The sequence below is a fragment of the Cryphonectria parasitica genome (genome assembly GCF_011745365.1).
Source record: "Cryphonectria parasitica EP155 unplaced genomic scaffold M406scaffold_1, whole genome shotgun sequence".
In the NCBI taxonomy this organism is placed as follows: domain Eukaryota; kingdom Fungi; phylum Ascomycota; class Sordariomycetes; order Diaporthales; family Cryphonectriaceae; genus Cryphonectria; species Cryphonectria parasitica.
Window position 1 is genome coordinate 6,660,589 of NW_024468909.1, and position 14,537 is coordinate 6,675,125.

Genomic DNA, 14,537 nt, shown 5'->3' on the forward strand with positions numbered 1-14,537 from the left:
CGCACGAGCTCTTGCTGTGTTGGAATCCTTCTGAGGGAAACTCACTCGCACCGAGAAAGAGAGTTGAGTGTTTGTCTGTGCGTGCGTGTGTGCGTGCGTGCGGCGCAGTAACGTTCGTGAGAATCAATGTTAAGCTTACCGCCTTTTCATCCCATCCCATTCCTCTCGTCCTTTTTTCTCTCCTTTATTTCTTCTTTTGGTCTTACCTAACATACATAGCCGTTCTTTTCCTTGTTCCTCGTTCACAGCAAATGACTTCCCAACTACTTTGCTTCATCACCCCCCCCCCCTGGCCCCCCCTCTCTCTCTCCCTTACGCGGTGTCCAAACCTACTTTGGTTATATTCACTCGCATCCAATCTTCGCATCGCGGTCTGTCAGCAACCCCCCTATCGATTCCATCGCGCCAGATGGTAAGCACGCACGGCGGCGGCGGTGGTGGCGTCAGTCGCAGCCCTTCTCGAGGGGGCGGAGAGGAGTTCTGTCTGGAGGATCCCTCTTGGTTCTTCTTCTTGATGCTTGTATGGGCTAGCTTGCCTTGCGATTCTGCATTGGAGACAGACACACAGGTTTCAAGCGTCATTTGTCTACAACTGTTTTTTTTGTCCTTTCCCTTAAACCTGTTTTAGCAAGTCATATATGAAGAGGGTTGGTAAGAATGGTGCTGGTGTGTAGTAGGGAGAGGAGGGAGAATCATCGTGTGCTTCAGCATGATGGCTTTTGGTCACACAACTGCGTACAGTCACATAGGATGAGTCTCACCCATGAAGAAAGAGGCCAGCAGGCCTCGTACAGTTTGAACGGTCAAGTATATGTGTGCAGGGCATCGAAACTCCGGTCTGTGCCTTGGCATGTGAATAATATCAAAGCATGGGATCGCTGGGTTGGACAGGAACGGATGGTGGTGATTCTCTTCTTCTTGCTCACGGTCCCTAGCCTATTTTGGAGAAAAGAAAAGAAGAAGCAACGAAGAGATTAGTACCGAGTACATTAAGAGTTACACGCAGAAATGTACTTGGCCACGGCTGTCGGGATACAAGCATAAAAGACAAAAAGAAAACGAAAAAGCAAACGAACTCTCAGACCTAGACGATGGGATGATCAAGCTCTAGGTCACACCGCTCGTTGCTGAGAATGTCGCTTACGACACCAAAACGACAGAACAAGATCCTGTCTGTCATCTGCGCAGTGGATGAAAAGATAGGCAGGCAGGGAGGCAGTGGGATCAAGCAGCACAGGGCAGGTGTTGGGGATGGATGTACAATCCTTCTCTCACTCGGTCCAGAAACAAGCCATCAACCAGTTCGCTACTGTGTCAAAGAGGCCTTTTGACATTACACATATTACTAAAGTTCGTGAAAGAAAAGAAGAATAAGAATGCTAAATTAAGAACTATGAATAATCCCTCAAAAATAAACGCTGTCTCCCCTTTCATAGCGTGACCTATCCCGACCGAAGCACTAGAATCCTTTCCCGCTGGAAGCTGCTACCACTGTCTTGTGACGCAGATGGGAAAGGGTTGTTGCTTGTTGGTCCGCCAAGCCAAAGGCGGAGGAAGGAAAGAGAGGGGGGGGGGGGGGTTTACTGGTCAGAATTGGTTCCTGGGGCGGTGGATGAGCCGGTCTGCGTCGGTGCTGGGGTAGAAATCCTATTTTTTCGGCCCAGAATCCTCCCTGTATCACCTTTCTTGTCCTGCATGAGCCGCAGGGGCCGAAATAGGATTGTTGAATATGGAAGGCGGAGGAAGCTGTGTCTATCGTTGATGGGGCGTGTCGTGCCAGGGGGTGAGAGAACCTGTTGGTTCCACGACCGAAGGTGTCGAGAATAGCAATGTGCAAGTGTTTAGCCGTTGTTTATGCAAGGGGCTCACCAGGGTGAGGATGAGGCTGAACCAGACAAGCAATCTGTACAGGAGATAGGGTACGGCCATTCGAGTGCTGTGACGTTGGGTGTCTCTCGAACTTCGGTGTTGCAAGTAACGCTGCCGCCATAACTGACCGGCGGGATCAAGGAAGAGAGGGGGAGAAAAGGGGGCGGGGGGGGGCAAGGAAAGAATCCCATCCTTGTCTCTTGACAGGCTCACAAGAGCATGGTGGGACAAGACGTGGCTACAATTTGTTGTGTCACATATCCATCCAAACATCTTTGTACGTGGCCCATCTCTGAAAACCTGTTGGGAGCATACATCAGTAAGAGGGAGGTAGACATGATTGAGTCTAGAGAACCTCGACGCACCTATCGACTGAAAGCCAGTCGCACCTCCCTTGATAGCGTCAACAAACATCTTGTTCTTATTCTGGAGTTTCAGTTTCCGTATACAGGTATCCAGAAGTCTGACCATGATCGCGTCTCTGTTCACGACATCTGCATGCAAGAGAGAGTCAGTGGAGGAGAAATGTCTCGGACTTGGGAGTGTTGTCTCAGTACTGAACAGAAGAAAGAAAGAAGAAAAAAGAGTAGCCAACAATACCTGTGATACAGATGCACGTGACGCCTCCTGTGTCGTCTGAGATGGCGGGTGGCCAGGGGATCTCATCCCCATTGGGATTATCAGAATTTGCGGTATACGTGATGGCCGTGGCAACAATGTCTTCATCGCTAAAGCCCAGCACGATGTCGGTCAGAGAAGGGGAGTCAAGCAGTTTCGCGTACTGGTCAAACCAGCACATGTGGTCATCCCGCCGGCACACGCGCTCCACGACCTCCATGGCCAGCTGCAGGTCCGCAACTTGGCACTGTCGGAATGTCAATCCGATCTGTGGCAGCCCGCCCGTGGGCCACTCGTCAAACGACAGCAGCCAGTCGCTGACCTCTTGGCCCGTGCCGGGCACTGTGCCGTCCATCCGCCAGCCCCGTCGTCGAAACCAGCCTTCCTCGGGATGGTCCACCGGCAGTCCGTAGAAGAGTCGAGGGTAGGTGCTGCCCAGCTGGACCCGGCTAACCCCTCGCGTCTTCTTAAAGCCGCGCATGGCCTCCTCGTGCAGGAGCCTGCCGATCCCCTGCCGCCTGTGAGATGGTCTGATGATGAGGGCTGCGATGGACCCGACGAGGAGCTCGTCCTGCGAATCAAGATAGGTGAGATAGGTGGCGCAGAACCCCAGCACCCGACGTGGCCCTGGGCCGGGCTCGCGGACGATGAAGTGCTTTGCGTAGCCATCTCGCTGCAGGGCACGCATCAGGATGGGCTGAGGGAGCCGAAATTGAGATGGCATGGATTCATTCCACAGCGTACAGACATCCGGCACGTCTCTGGCCTGATCCCACAGCGTCACGTTCCACCTGGGAAATTCGGCGGCCTGTGTTGCTGCTGCTGCTGCTGCTGCTGGTGGTGACGGCTGCGTAGGCACGTCTGCCGATGGTGGTGATGACCGTGGCGACTGGCCGAGGAAGATGACCTCTGCACCCATCTCCAGCTCGCGCCTGGAGTACCCAGAGAGCTGGACGACGGTGGGGAACGGGACGGCCCTCCTCTCGAGGTCCTTGACGGCACAGCAGGCGACGACCACGTGGGGACGGCGGTCGCCAATGGTCTGTACGATGTTGGAGAGCTCGACCTGGGAGGGCTGGCCCGGGCTGGCCGGCCCTGTAATGACAAAGACCAAGGCCCTGGCTTTCTTGATGAAGCCCACATGTGTGCTGGTAATACCGCCTGCCGCCGTGTATGGGACGTGTCGAACCCGAGGGTGGTACCTCGCCAATTCCTTGCCCAGGGGCTCGAAGGGGTCCTGGTCGGAGTCGCGCTCCACAGGCACGACCACCGGTGTCAGCAAGACGAGGAGGTCGTGAGGTTCCAGAGCCTTTGAGAGGGGAATGTGGTTTCCGCGGTCACTGCACAGTACCGCAGAAGGGCCCACGGTATGGTTCGTCGTCCCCGCTGACGCTGCTGCTGCAACAAATCTTGATTTCATTTCCGAGGGTCCCAGCCACCTTCAGCAGCATCGGGAGTATATTTCTCTGCTTATGAGGGTATTTATGCATCTGGTGTTATCTTGTTAGTTCTCCTTTATCTCTGTTTCTCTCTCTCTTTCTCTCTCTCTCTCTCTCTCTCTCTCTTTCGCTTCTTGGGGCACAGCAGCGGCGCGATTCCCAAAGTCCGACCAGCCAGCCAGTGAGCGGTCTGCCGTGCTTATCTGCATGTGTGTGGGCGCACGGGACCGTAGGTAATGAATGAGTGCATGTGCTTACCTGCTGTGGACTTTATTTGCGAGGTATACCCAGGATTGGCATCTCAGTAGTGCAGAAGCCAAGGTGGCCCAGGTCAAGTCTACACAAGCACACACAATCAGATTCTCACGTAAAGTGGAATTGGTGATGGAACCCGTCGTCGCGCGAAATGCACCGCCCTGCCGCTTTAGGAAACCTAAGAGAGTGAGGGAGCGGGGGCCAAGCCTTGGTCCAGGGCTGTCAGACGAGTGTCCTTTTTGAGAGGCCCTCCGCAGTATGTCGCTGAAAGCTCCTGGTCTGGTCTGTTCTGGTCTGGCACGGGGCGCGCCTGCGTAAGGAGGCCTTTTATAAATTGAAATCGATATATTCGCGGGTAGCCGTGCTTTAAGTTACATGCACAGAGCGAATCCTTGTGTAGCTGTTAAGTCATCAGTGCCACGCCACTGATGCAAAAGGTGTGTGTGAGAGTGAGGGTGAATACGGCAAGCTGGTCATAGGTCGTCAGTCGGATTGTGCAGTCTGCGAATCGAGTTGTCATGTAAACATGTGCTGTACATCTGATCATAAGGCTTTTTTTTGGGGCTGCAACTCCTGGAGGAGTAGCAGCATCTACCTGTGGCTTGTCAACATGGGCCCATTGGAGGAGAGAGAGACCTGAGCTGTGCGAATGATTTATCATCACCATCTCCTTCGCTGTCTCTTGCTCTGTTTCTCCCTCCCCCCCCCCCCTCTCTCTCTCTCTCTCTCTCTCTCTCTCTCGCTCTCTCTCTCTATTTCTCTCTCTCTCTCTCTGTGTGTGTGTGTGTGTGGTGTAATGTATACGAGGTCTTTGCCTATTATTCCGCTGGTGTAGAGAGACATACACCCACAGAACGGCTGGCTGTTGACAAACCTTGGCTTGATTCGAGCCTCGTCCAATATCAGCGGCGCTCTCTGCACCTTGCTACATTGGGTTGTGTGTGTGCGTGCGCGCGCGTGGGTGTGTGAATACTACTACTTGTCAGCGAGCTGGATGCCGGAATAGATGACCGAAGGGTTACACAGCTGAGACCAGAACTGTGATCCATCAGCCCCTCCCTTACTGGCCTGTAATCGGCATGAGATGAACAGGTCGTGCTGTAGCAGCGTCTTCAAAAGAACATTGGCTGTCTTGCCTGACGGGGCCAGACCTGCACGAAGACGGTCCATGCAGAAGGGAGGGGTACATATTCCCGCTCAGTGGCTCTCAAGCACTGCAAAGATGGGGCCTCGAGTTACACGCCGAGGATCTGCTGACATGCAAAGGGGGCCGCCACCACTTTCTATGGTACTTGCCTGCAAAAAAAAAAAAAAAAAAAAAAAAAAAAAAAAAAGCCTCGCGCTTCTCTACTTAGGCAGAACACTCCCAACTAATGTTAGGTGGCTTGTCGTGACGACAGGCCCTCATAAAAACAGCCCCACGTCAGAGTTGCATCTTGCAAGGGGGAGGTGTGGTTGCGATTGGAGAGGGCTGCCATCGAACAAGGTTGTACTGGCTGTCCATGCGCATGTGCGTGTGCAATCATTTTCGTGATGTCAGGAAAACATTCCCAGACGAGGAAATAAATTGGAACATGTGGCGCCGCAGGCGTACACTGTGTAACAACTGTTCATAAGACGGGAGCCCAGGCAACAACCAGGCGTCGCCTGCGCATTGCTCCATTCCCAGCACCGTCATATGCGAGTACTCGGAGGACATAGGTTTCGGTGACTGGGGGCATATCGGCATGCGAAAGGTAGTACATCATCGAGAGCCTGGGTGTAAGCGTTCTCAAGCCTCGAGGTTGTTGGCGGGGAACGGTGGCTAGCCCCTATTCTAGCACGAGATTATTCTGGAACCGAGGGGGCTGAGTGCTGCTGAAGTGCCATGCGAAGACAGCAAGAACAAGGTGTGTTCGTTCATGTTGCACCCAAGGAAACCAAGGCTCTCGTGTCCCAAAAGAGCACAGGTGGGAGCGAGTGTGGTCAAGTTTCATTGTTCCACAGAGACGGGACATGATGAGCCCATGCGACACTGCCGCCCTCCTGCATCTGCAGTTGGGAGGGACCACTCGTCAGAAAGAAGAAGGTCGCCCCGTGCTGTGGTGGCCGGGTGCATCTGTTGAGAGGCGCTGCTCTTCCTTCTGCCCCCCTTCCTCATCCTCCTTTTCGTCCGCCTTTTTCCTAGGATCAAACGTGCCATCGGGGGCCAAAGGAGGATTGCGTTCAATAGAACAATGTCCCCGGGGCGCGTGTTTTGTTTGTTGGTTTTTCTTTTTCCCGCAGCGGCTGGGTAGCAATAATAATGCGCCCAACGTGCCAGTGTAACTTGTGGCGTGCGGTCTTGGATGGTTGCCTTTGAGTGTCTTTGGGTGCCTTCGTCTGCGTGGCATGTGTTACACAGCATCATGGCTTGGCTTAGCTGGCCCGTGTAGCGGACGTGACGTGATACATTTCGTTTGTGTCGGCACACCTCCTCTCTCTTTCTATCGCTCGCTCTTTTTTTCTCTCAAGAGGGGGGGCCTCGAGTCTATATCGAGAGCCGAGAGCACACCGGTCTCGAGGTGACACGACAGCTTGCAGATACATAGCTGCAGGCATGTCAACTATTACTTGGGGTCATCCCACCTGCATTGTCACATGCTTGCGTTCTAGCAATTTGAATCAGAAATGCAGACGGCCATGCTCTGGTTGAACGGGTAGAACGGAAGAAATAAACCGAAACAAGAGTTGCCAGAATGACCGTGACGAAAAGAAAAAAAACACTTGAGAAGAAAGTCGAGGCCAGGATCCAGGATACAGGGTCCGGGGCCAAAGCGTGCTTTCAGGGTTCATTCATGTACAAGAAGTTCGGTACAAGGACCGTGCCGCCTCCGTCTCTTTTCTTAAGCCCCGGCCTCCCGTGCCGTCGCTCCACAAGACATACTACCTGCCATACTGTATGCAAGACCTTACTCGGTCACTCGTACGAGGATTGCCATCACTGGGCTGGGAAAAGAATATACCGAGTTCCTTATACATTCGACCAAATTTGTAGAGCCTGCCTACCTTGTTCGAATCGATTCAGATATGGACAGCATGCAGCACATGGCAGCCCGAGATGGTTACATGTTTTCGTATTTACGTCGAATATTTATTATACAGAGAAGAATTGGTAAGAAGAAGAGAAAACGGGTTGGTATGGTTAGATAGAAAGAATTTACGTCGAGATAATCTGCGCCATTTGAAAACGAAAATGGGTGTAGTTCAAAGTTCACAATGTCCTCCCATGGATTTTTTCTTCTCCTCGCAATTCCCATTGCGTCCCCTCCTCCCGAGTATGCCTTTTCTCAAGAAAAACCAGCCGCCCCCAGGATTCTAAGAAAAATCTTGTTTCAGTGTAAAAGTTTGTGTCGTCTCCTCCTCTTCAAATCGTTCCTCCTCTTTCCAATCCTGTCCGTATACCAAAATATCAAGAGCAGAATGCAAAATCGCAAATAGGTATGCGCAGCCGTGTCAAAGCAGTTAAAAACGCCATGCTTGATTATGTGTTGCTGGAACAATGCTGGTACAGGTCGATGATAGATAATAAGTCGTGATGGTCATTATGCGACGACAACAAGGCGATGCCGCTAGGGGAGGGGGGTTCGAGAGGCACAAAAAAAGGATGGATGATGCAGACCCGCCTCGATCTGGGTGAGGGTATTGTTATGGGTGCTGGTTGGACAGTCCTTTGGTCGACCAGGCTGGGGAGATAACAGATTCGAAAGCCTAACGGGAAACGATAGGGTGCTTTGTCGCTTCATTCTTTGCCAGCCCTCAGAAAACACCACCAATGTCGTATCAAGGGGAGGAGTCCAAAGAAGGACGGAGGCAGAGAACGGTCGCTTGGCACAAGGTATCGCTCACATTAAGCTGCCCTCGTTCCCAAACATGCCGACGCTGTTCCGCCAGCTCTTGCACTTCTCGGAGCGGTCCTGAACATCGGCCCTAGGGGAGAACATGGACGGCGGAGCGCGGGGCTGCATGACAGACGACCGTCTGGACGGGATCTGCTGCTGCTGCTGCTGCTGCTGCTGCTGCTGTTGCTGATGCTGTTGCTGTTGCTGATGCTGTTGCTGTTGCTGATGCTGTTGCTGTTGCTGATGCTGTTGCTGTTGCTGATGCTGTTGCTGTTGCTGATGCTGTTGCTGATGCTGAGGCATCTCGTCCACCGCCGCCGCTGTAAGGTCGCCGTGAGCGCCGCCTGTCTGCGAGAGAAGCTTGTTGCTAGTGGAGCTGAGCCGGCGCGTGAACTCGGTAAAACTCAGCCTCCTGCCGCTGCTCGTCGTCGAGTGGCGTTCCCGGCCCTCTGCGATGGTGCTCGTACGATAGGCCGACGACGGGTTCAGCCCGACCATCGACTCCTCGGACGTAGTCGTGCCCGCAGAGACAATGCTGCTTTTCCCTGGTGACGAGGCGTTAGGAGCAGTGGCGCCCTGCGCCACGCCGAGGCTCAGGGAGCCCAGGCCCGAGTGCGTGTAGCTGTGCGTCCTCTGAACGCCGCCGTCGCCGCCACGGCTGCGAGACGACCCGCTACTCAGGGCCGCAAGTGTCTCGGGGTTGTACGAGATGGGCGAGCGAGGTCCCGCAGAGCCGCGTGGGGACTGGGCAGGCGTTTTGAGGAGTGCTCCTCCGCTTTCCTGTCTTCTTGTTGCTCCTTCTGTTCGTGGGAATATGGTGGTCGCTCTTCGCGATTCGGGTCTGACGCCGCTCATGTGTCTCTCGAGGTCTTGCTCCAGTACCAAGTCCTCATCGGTGCTATCTGATGATTCGGCGTAGAAGTCGTCAACATCGACCTCATCGTCATCTCCTTCTTCTTCTTCTTCTTCTTCTTCTTCTTCTTCTTCTTCTTCTTCTTCTTCTTCTTCTTCCTCCTCCTCCTCTCCGCTCTCGTCGCCGTCCCACGCGCTCTTCAGCTCGAGCTGCTGTGCCATGCTCACGGGTATGTCAGTCTGGCGATTGTTCATCCTCCGCGCGTCCACCTCCTGCATGAGCGCCTCGAAGCGGGCGAGAGAGCTCAGCTTCTCCTCGCCGGGGATCTGCTGGTCCGAGCCTGGGATATACTTCATCTGGAAAGCCCGGTCGAGGATCGTCTCGCCGCGGCCCGGTGGTGAGCCCGAGTCCAGGATAGCCGCTGGGGAGAGCGGCGGGTTGGAGTCCTCGCTGACACGGACAATGCGCACAGGAGAGTGCAGCGCCGAGGACCGGCCCTGGGCTGACGTCCATCCCTCGATGAAGCCTCCAAAGGCGTCGGTGGGTGTCTCGACGGGCGATGGCAGGTCAGTCGGGAGCTTGGCCGTGTAGCTATGGGTAGTGGCGGTGCCGGCGGTGGTGGAGCTGATGAGTGAGGAGAGGTCGCTGCGCCGCGACCGCAGACTCGGCGCGTCAGAAATGGTGAGGGGCCTCTGCCGGCTCATGTGAAGGGACGACGACGTCTTGTGGTGCAGAGTCGCCCTCGGCGCGCTCGGCGGCCTGAAGCTGGTCATGTCGGTGGCGTCCCGGGGGAGAGCCTGGCCGAAGGGGTTCTGGAAGGACGGGGAACAAGGTGTCCCCGGGCTCATGGGGCTCATAGGCAGGTTGTCTGGCAAGCTGGGCTGGACGATGGACTGGATGCATGCTGCCCACTCGTGAAGCCTCGAGGCGTCTCCCTCAGTGCGAAACCACAATGTGGTTGGGCCGTTGTCCTTGTTCGAGACAAGCGTCGCAGCCCGGCTCGACCGTCGCTTTCGTATCTTCTCTGTCAGGGGGTCGGGGGCGACGGTGAGAATGAGGGTTGGCAGTGCCGGCATCTGCTTGCGATGCGCAACAACCTGCACCTGACAATGCGTGACGTTGCTGACAGCATATTGTTGGGAGGGTTCCCAGTCGTCCTGGAGGAGGAGATCATTGTCAGTTCTGACCCAAGGCTCACGTGCCCCTCTCATTGCATTACCACAGCGAGTGGGAGAAGGAGGGGAGGAGCTTGTCTTGCATACCGGATTCTTGTAGATTGAAAGAAATGTACGGCCATGAAAGGACCCGCCCGTCTGGCTTTTCGCACCGGCGACCTCTCCCTGGGCGCTTCCGATCACAACGTATCGAGTCTGGTGGCCGCCCTCAAAGTCAGGATTTGTTCTTTTACTTTCACTTCTTCTTCTCTCTCACGGCACAAGCACAAGAGAGAATAAGAAATAATGCAAGGGACAAACCTACCTTCCAAACGGCTCGGCCTAGTATTGATCCCCTGTCCGGAGGGATTGTCAGATAGCCCTCCATGATTGAGCAGGTGCTCGACCTGCCTCGTGGCGGCGGCATGAGGACATGAAGTTTCGGGACTATTCCTCTATTATAGTAATAGAAAGTGGTAGGCGGCTGTGTGAGAGTGCGTGTGTGGTGAATTGTATGTTATGCAAGGTGTGATTGGAATCAATTAAACATTGGATAGGGCAGCAGGCATGGTGGAAAAGGGTGGGCGCGAATGAGAACAGAGGAACAGGATGGTCGCCCGATCGGTCTTATCCACTGCTGCACACTCCCCTGGAGGTGCCCCGTCGAGTCGTTTCCAAGGTCCAATGGTATTGGAGAAAAGGGGAGCCTGGCTACGGAGAAAGGTCCGACTTTTATAGCATCCCACACGACGATAGGTAGGGGTGTGTTATGTTGTGTCGGTCGTCAGGTTGATGAAGGAAGTTGCCGGGGGCTAGGAAGTAGAAAGCGGGCGAGCTGCAGGAAGCAGATGCAGGAGGGGGCGACGGCGCAAGATATGTCAGATCGAAAGCCCAGACCCAAGATCCAAAAACAGCCAAGGACCGAGTCGAGTCGAGAAAATGGATCGACGGGAGAGGGGGAGGCAGCCCTTCTGGGGAGAAAGGAGGAGGAGGAGTAGGACGGCGCCGAAGACCACCCAGCGTCGTGTCAGTCTGTTTTTATTATCAAGAACGGACAGTACTACCACAGTATTATGAACTTTACTGTAGGTCAAAGGGGCGGCTCGCGGCCAAGATCCAGCGCGAGATGTGGATATGGCTGTGGTGTGGTGGTACCTGCATCGAACACAGACAGAAAAGAACGTGTCTTGGGAGGTGAATGATGAACCCTTGGGGTGGGTCAGACAAGCCAGCCAGGCCACCCCCAAATACTACCACCACCATCGTATGTACCCTATGAACACGCTACTATGTACTGTACTGTATGTGGCTAGGCAAGGATAGGCCCTCGTTCCTGCAATGAGTCTAGGCTGCGTTTTAGAAAGTAGAGGAAAGAGCGACCGGGACCTGTACCGTCCTGGTTGCTTACCCCTGGATACTGTCCCATAGCATCCTTGGGCATCCCTATGTGGACGTCGCCCGAGATACAAGGCGAGTACATGGAACCTTGACTATGGTCTGGCTCGTGGGTAGGGGCTGGTCTATGACTGTGGACCCGAGCTCGCTAGCAAATTGGCCTTCTGCAGCCCACAAGGAGAAAATCGAGGAAGGAAGACAGGGAGCATGGAGGGGGTTGTTCCTGCAGGTCCAGAAACCGGCACTGTCTGGCGACCTGTCAATTTAGAAAAAGTATCGGTAGTGGAGGTTTGGGGGGGGGGGGGGTTAAGAAGGAGAAAAGAAAAGAACAGCGAAGGTGAGAATACGTTGGCAGTCTAACGAAACAGAGAGGCATGCTTACATGGTAACACTCAAATATATACAAGTATATAGGTGTTATGGTACAACCACATCACCAACCATACCACGTTGCTGCCATGTCCTGCTACGCACTACGTATGTACATACTATGGCAGCACCATGTAGTACTACAGTCATCTCGGGTAACAGGACATGGGTCCAAGAAACAATGGGAACGGCCATATGTCTTCCCGTGCGTTGTCACTATGTGCCATAGTATGTTCCTCGGAGGAATGTCGAAATACGAGACAAAACCTGCCAACCTCCAATTCCCTTGCGGACGGCCTGAATTCCGCTTCCACGCGGTGGGGAAACGAGTCGAGGACGCTTGCTGGTCTCAAAAAGAGGCAGACAAGGAGAAGAAGGAAAGAAGGAAAAGATGGCCGATGGAACTAGTAGGGGCGCCAGACTAAAGACGGCGTTAGACTTTAAGAGGGAAGCGGTTGCCCCTAACCACGAACCGCAATTTTTAACCAAAGATTGCCCAGAGAGGGCTGGACACTCGACAGAAAAGAAAAGAAGAAGGAGGGAAAAAGAACCTTGCTCCAAAAATTCCGATTTGATCGAAGCAAAGAAAGAGATCCATGACACACATCGGGTCAGACGGATGGTTGGATGGGGCGGGATGGACGGATACATTCTATTTAGTAAGTAGTAGCACTGTAACACCTCTCGCCTGCCGGCCTTCCATCCAGAACGGATGCAACGCGTGCGCGCATCACAGTTGTGGGAGCCGGCGCGGTGCGGATACTACTATGGTAGGTAAACCTGCAGGAACCTTCTCCTCCCCTCACTCGCTCTCTTATAACGACAGTGGCCCCTTTTCTACCATAGTACCTCCTCGGCCTAGCCCTCAGATTGACTGGGCGGCGGATGCAACATGATCTATCCCGGGTTATTGCCGTACCTGTTTCTCAGAGGGTCTTGCAGGATGCAGTGGAACAACGAGCCACGCAGCCCACTCAGATTCCTCCCTTCAGCCCTTCTTCTGCATATGTGACGGGTCAGCTATGCGAAGCGCTTTTCTTTTTTCCTTTTTTTCCCTGCCCCCCCCTCCCCTTCTCTCTCGGTACATAGTAGTGCAGCAGTAACAAGTGTCGACGAGTCACCCGGCCAGCAGATGGGCGTTGCTGACATGAGAGAGTAGGGTCGGCGTATGAGCAGTGGGGCAAGCTTTTTGTCACTCGAGTCAAGAGGGAAAAGATAGAAATTTGGACTCCACTGCGTCTGTTTTGTCCGTTTATGTCCGTTGGTTCCGTTCCCTGGTAGGCCTTTTGCACCTCGTGGCTCACCTAGCTGCTGATCCAAGCCCAGCAAAATGGGCTTGTCGCACAGACAATTAGATAAACAGCGGTCATCAACCAGTTGTTTGCATCGATGAGAACATGTACATAGTAGGAGGAACAGGACGGACCCTGCTAATATGATTCCCATCTGACTCGACTGTCAGCCATGCATGTAAAAATCAACAGAGTCAGTACTTTTACTGACCTGCATGCCATGCTTTCGCTTACCATGACAATAGGAGCACTGTGGTAGGTAGGATCAGGATGGGCGAGGAGGAGCCTTGTGGATCGTCCGACAATGTTGTGTGTATTGACGTCTAGAAAAGTAGCACTTTAGTTTTGTGGATACATCGAAGGGACCTCGGGAGCAATCCATACAGGCCCAGTACTGTCGAATACTCTTGGAATCCTTAATCTTTTTTTCTTTCTTTTCCTTCTTCTTGCCCACGGGACTATCCGGGCTCAGATCACTAGTTCACAGTCCTCTCAACCTCAGATTCCTTAAACTACCTGGATCGTGAGGTGGGCGGCCCTAGCCGCGTACGGTTTACTACCGACCCAAGATCCGTCAGCAACCCTCGGCCCCCCCCACCTAAGAAGAACCCCTGAAAAATTAACCGGGCCTCTCTTTCTCTCTTGCTCAAGCCTTATCCTGATCATGATCCCGACAATTCGCTTCTCAACAGCTCCATGATCAGTGTTTGACAAGGAAAAATTTTTGCAAGCGAAGAGCGGGAGAAGATCATAGAAGCCTTTTCTGGTTGAGACTGGCAAGAGTGGACCATTCATTCCGCCTCGTTGCCGTCTGCACTGGTTTACCTTCATTTTTGCCCCAGCGGCGATAGACGCATCATAACTCCAAGATAACACTCGCTGAAAGGAAGCATTTCCATGTCAGCCTCACCTCTCAGATCAACTCTTTGTTGATCCTACATCAAAGTAGTGCATATTGATCATAGTTTCTATTCTACTACGACATAGTACATAGTATGTGCTCCATGAAGGCTCCTCATCGTCATCAGGGGATCTGGCAGGCTGCCGGCGCAGGGGGACTTCGGAAATGAAAATCGGACGCTTCTCAGTATCGTTCCCTCCCCCCCCCCACGTAATCTCCTATACAACACAAAACCCCCTTAGATATATGATTATGAAATTGTTTTAATACGGCAGGCTGGCGGTATGGAGAACGCCGTTGACACATATGTATGACGTGCTTTGAAGTATTGCTATGTGAACAGACTTGAGGACGTCAACCGAACCTCGGCGAGGACACCAAAACCATCACCATCATCGTCAGCCCTGAGGGGTCGCCGGATGAGGGGGGGGGGGGATTACTTAGTTTTCGGGCAACCGAGGAGCGGCGTGACACTCTTGGCAGTTACGAACCTCACCAGCGAATTCCTTGTACTGCCAATGTATGTACCATG

The 14,537-nt window shown here is 53.6% G+C and overlaps 1 protein-coding gene across 1 annotated transcript; it reads right to left on the reverse strand.

The window, feature by feature from the left end:
- Nucleotides 1-2,122: 2,122 nt before the first annotated feature.
- M406DRAFT_247179 (uncharacterized protein) lies at nt 2,123-3,907 on the reverse strand (the record flags this gene model as incomplete). Its single annotated transcript, XM_040916453.1, has 4 exons — nt 2,123-2,169; nt 2,235-2,363; nt 2,470-3,278; nt 3,333-3,907. The coding sequence occupies 4 exons, from the start codon at nt 3,905-3,907 to the stop codon at nt 2,123-2,125; spliced, it is 1,560 nt and encodes a 519-aa protein (XP_040782192.1).
- Between the last annotated feature and the right edge of the window lie 10,630 nt (nt 3,908-14,537).